This window comes from Penaeus monodon, chromosome 32 (genome assembly GCF_015228065.2).
Source record: "Penaeus monodon isolate SGIC_2016 chromosome 32, NSTDA_Pmon_1, whole genome shotgun sequence".
Taxonomy (NCBI): domain Eukaryota; kingdom Metazoa; phylum Arthropoda; class Malacostraca; order Decapoda; family Penaeidae; genus Penaeus; species Penaeus monodon.
The window spans coordinates 2,941,653-2,941,991 of record NC_051417.1 but is presented as its reverse complement, the minus strand read 5'-3'; the positions used below and the strand labels follow the sequence as shown (position 1 = coordinate 2,941,991).

At 38.3% G+C, this 339-nt stretch overlaps 1 protein-coding gene across 1 annotated transcript in view; it reads left to right on the top strand.

Annotated features, from left to right (window-relative positions):
* The window catches only part of LOC119593352 (TATA box-binding protein-like 1), a gene marked incomplete in the record, with an annotated part of 26,423 nt that overhangs the window by 17,894 nt on the left and 8,190 nt on the right, over positions 1-339 (top strand). The window contains 1 exon segment of the mRNA XM_037942278.1: positions 40-134. Coding sequence (XP_037798206.1) covers positions 40-134 — 95 coding nt within the window.

Genomic DNA, 339 nt, shown 5'->3' with positions numbered 1-339 from the left:
TGCTTAGTCAAAGAAATTGAGAGTTGTTTTTTTCAACAGTTATGAGCCAGAGCTTCATCCTGGCGTTACTTATAAGATCGACTATCCTAAGGCCACACTCAAGATATTCTCCACGGGAAGTATTACAGTCACAGGTATGTATGGCGGAGCATTCATGACTACAGGCTTTACCCGTCAATGACAGTATTGGAAAATTGTTACAACTATTCATGTTTGGAGGGTTACCTTTGAGATGAAGGTCATTATGGAGGTGTGATATATTGTTCATTTTATTAAATGTTTTTGCCACTTTTCTGTAGAAAGGCAGTGATGTGTTTTCATAAGAGGACAGAGGGATTT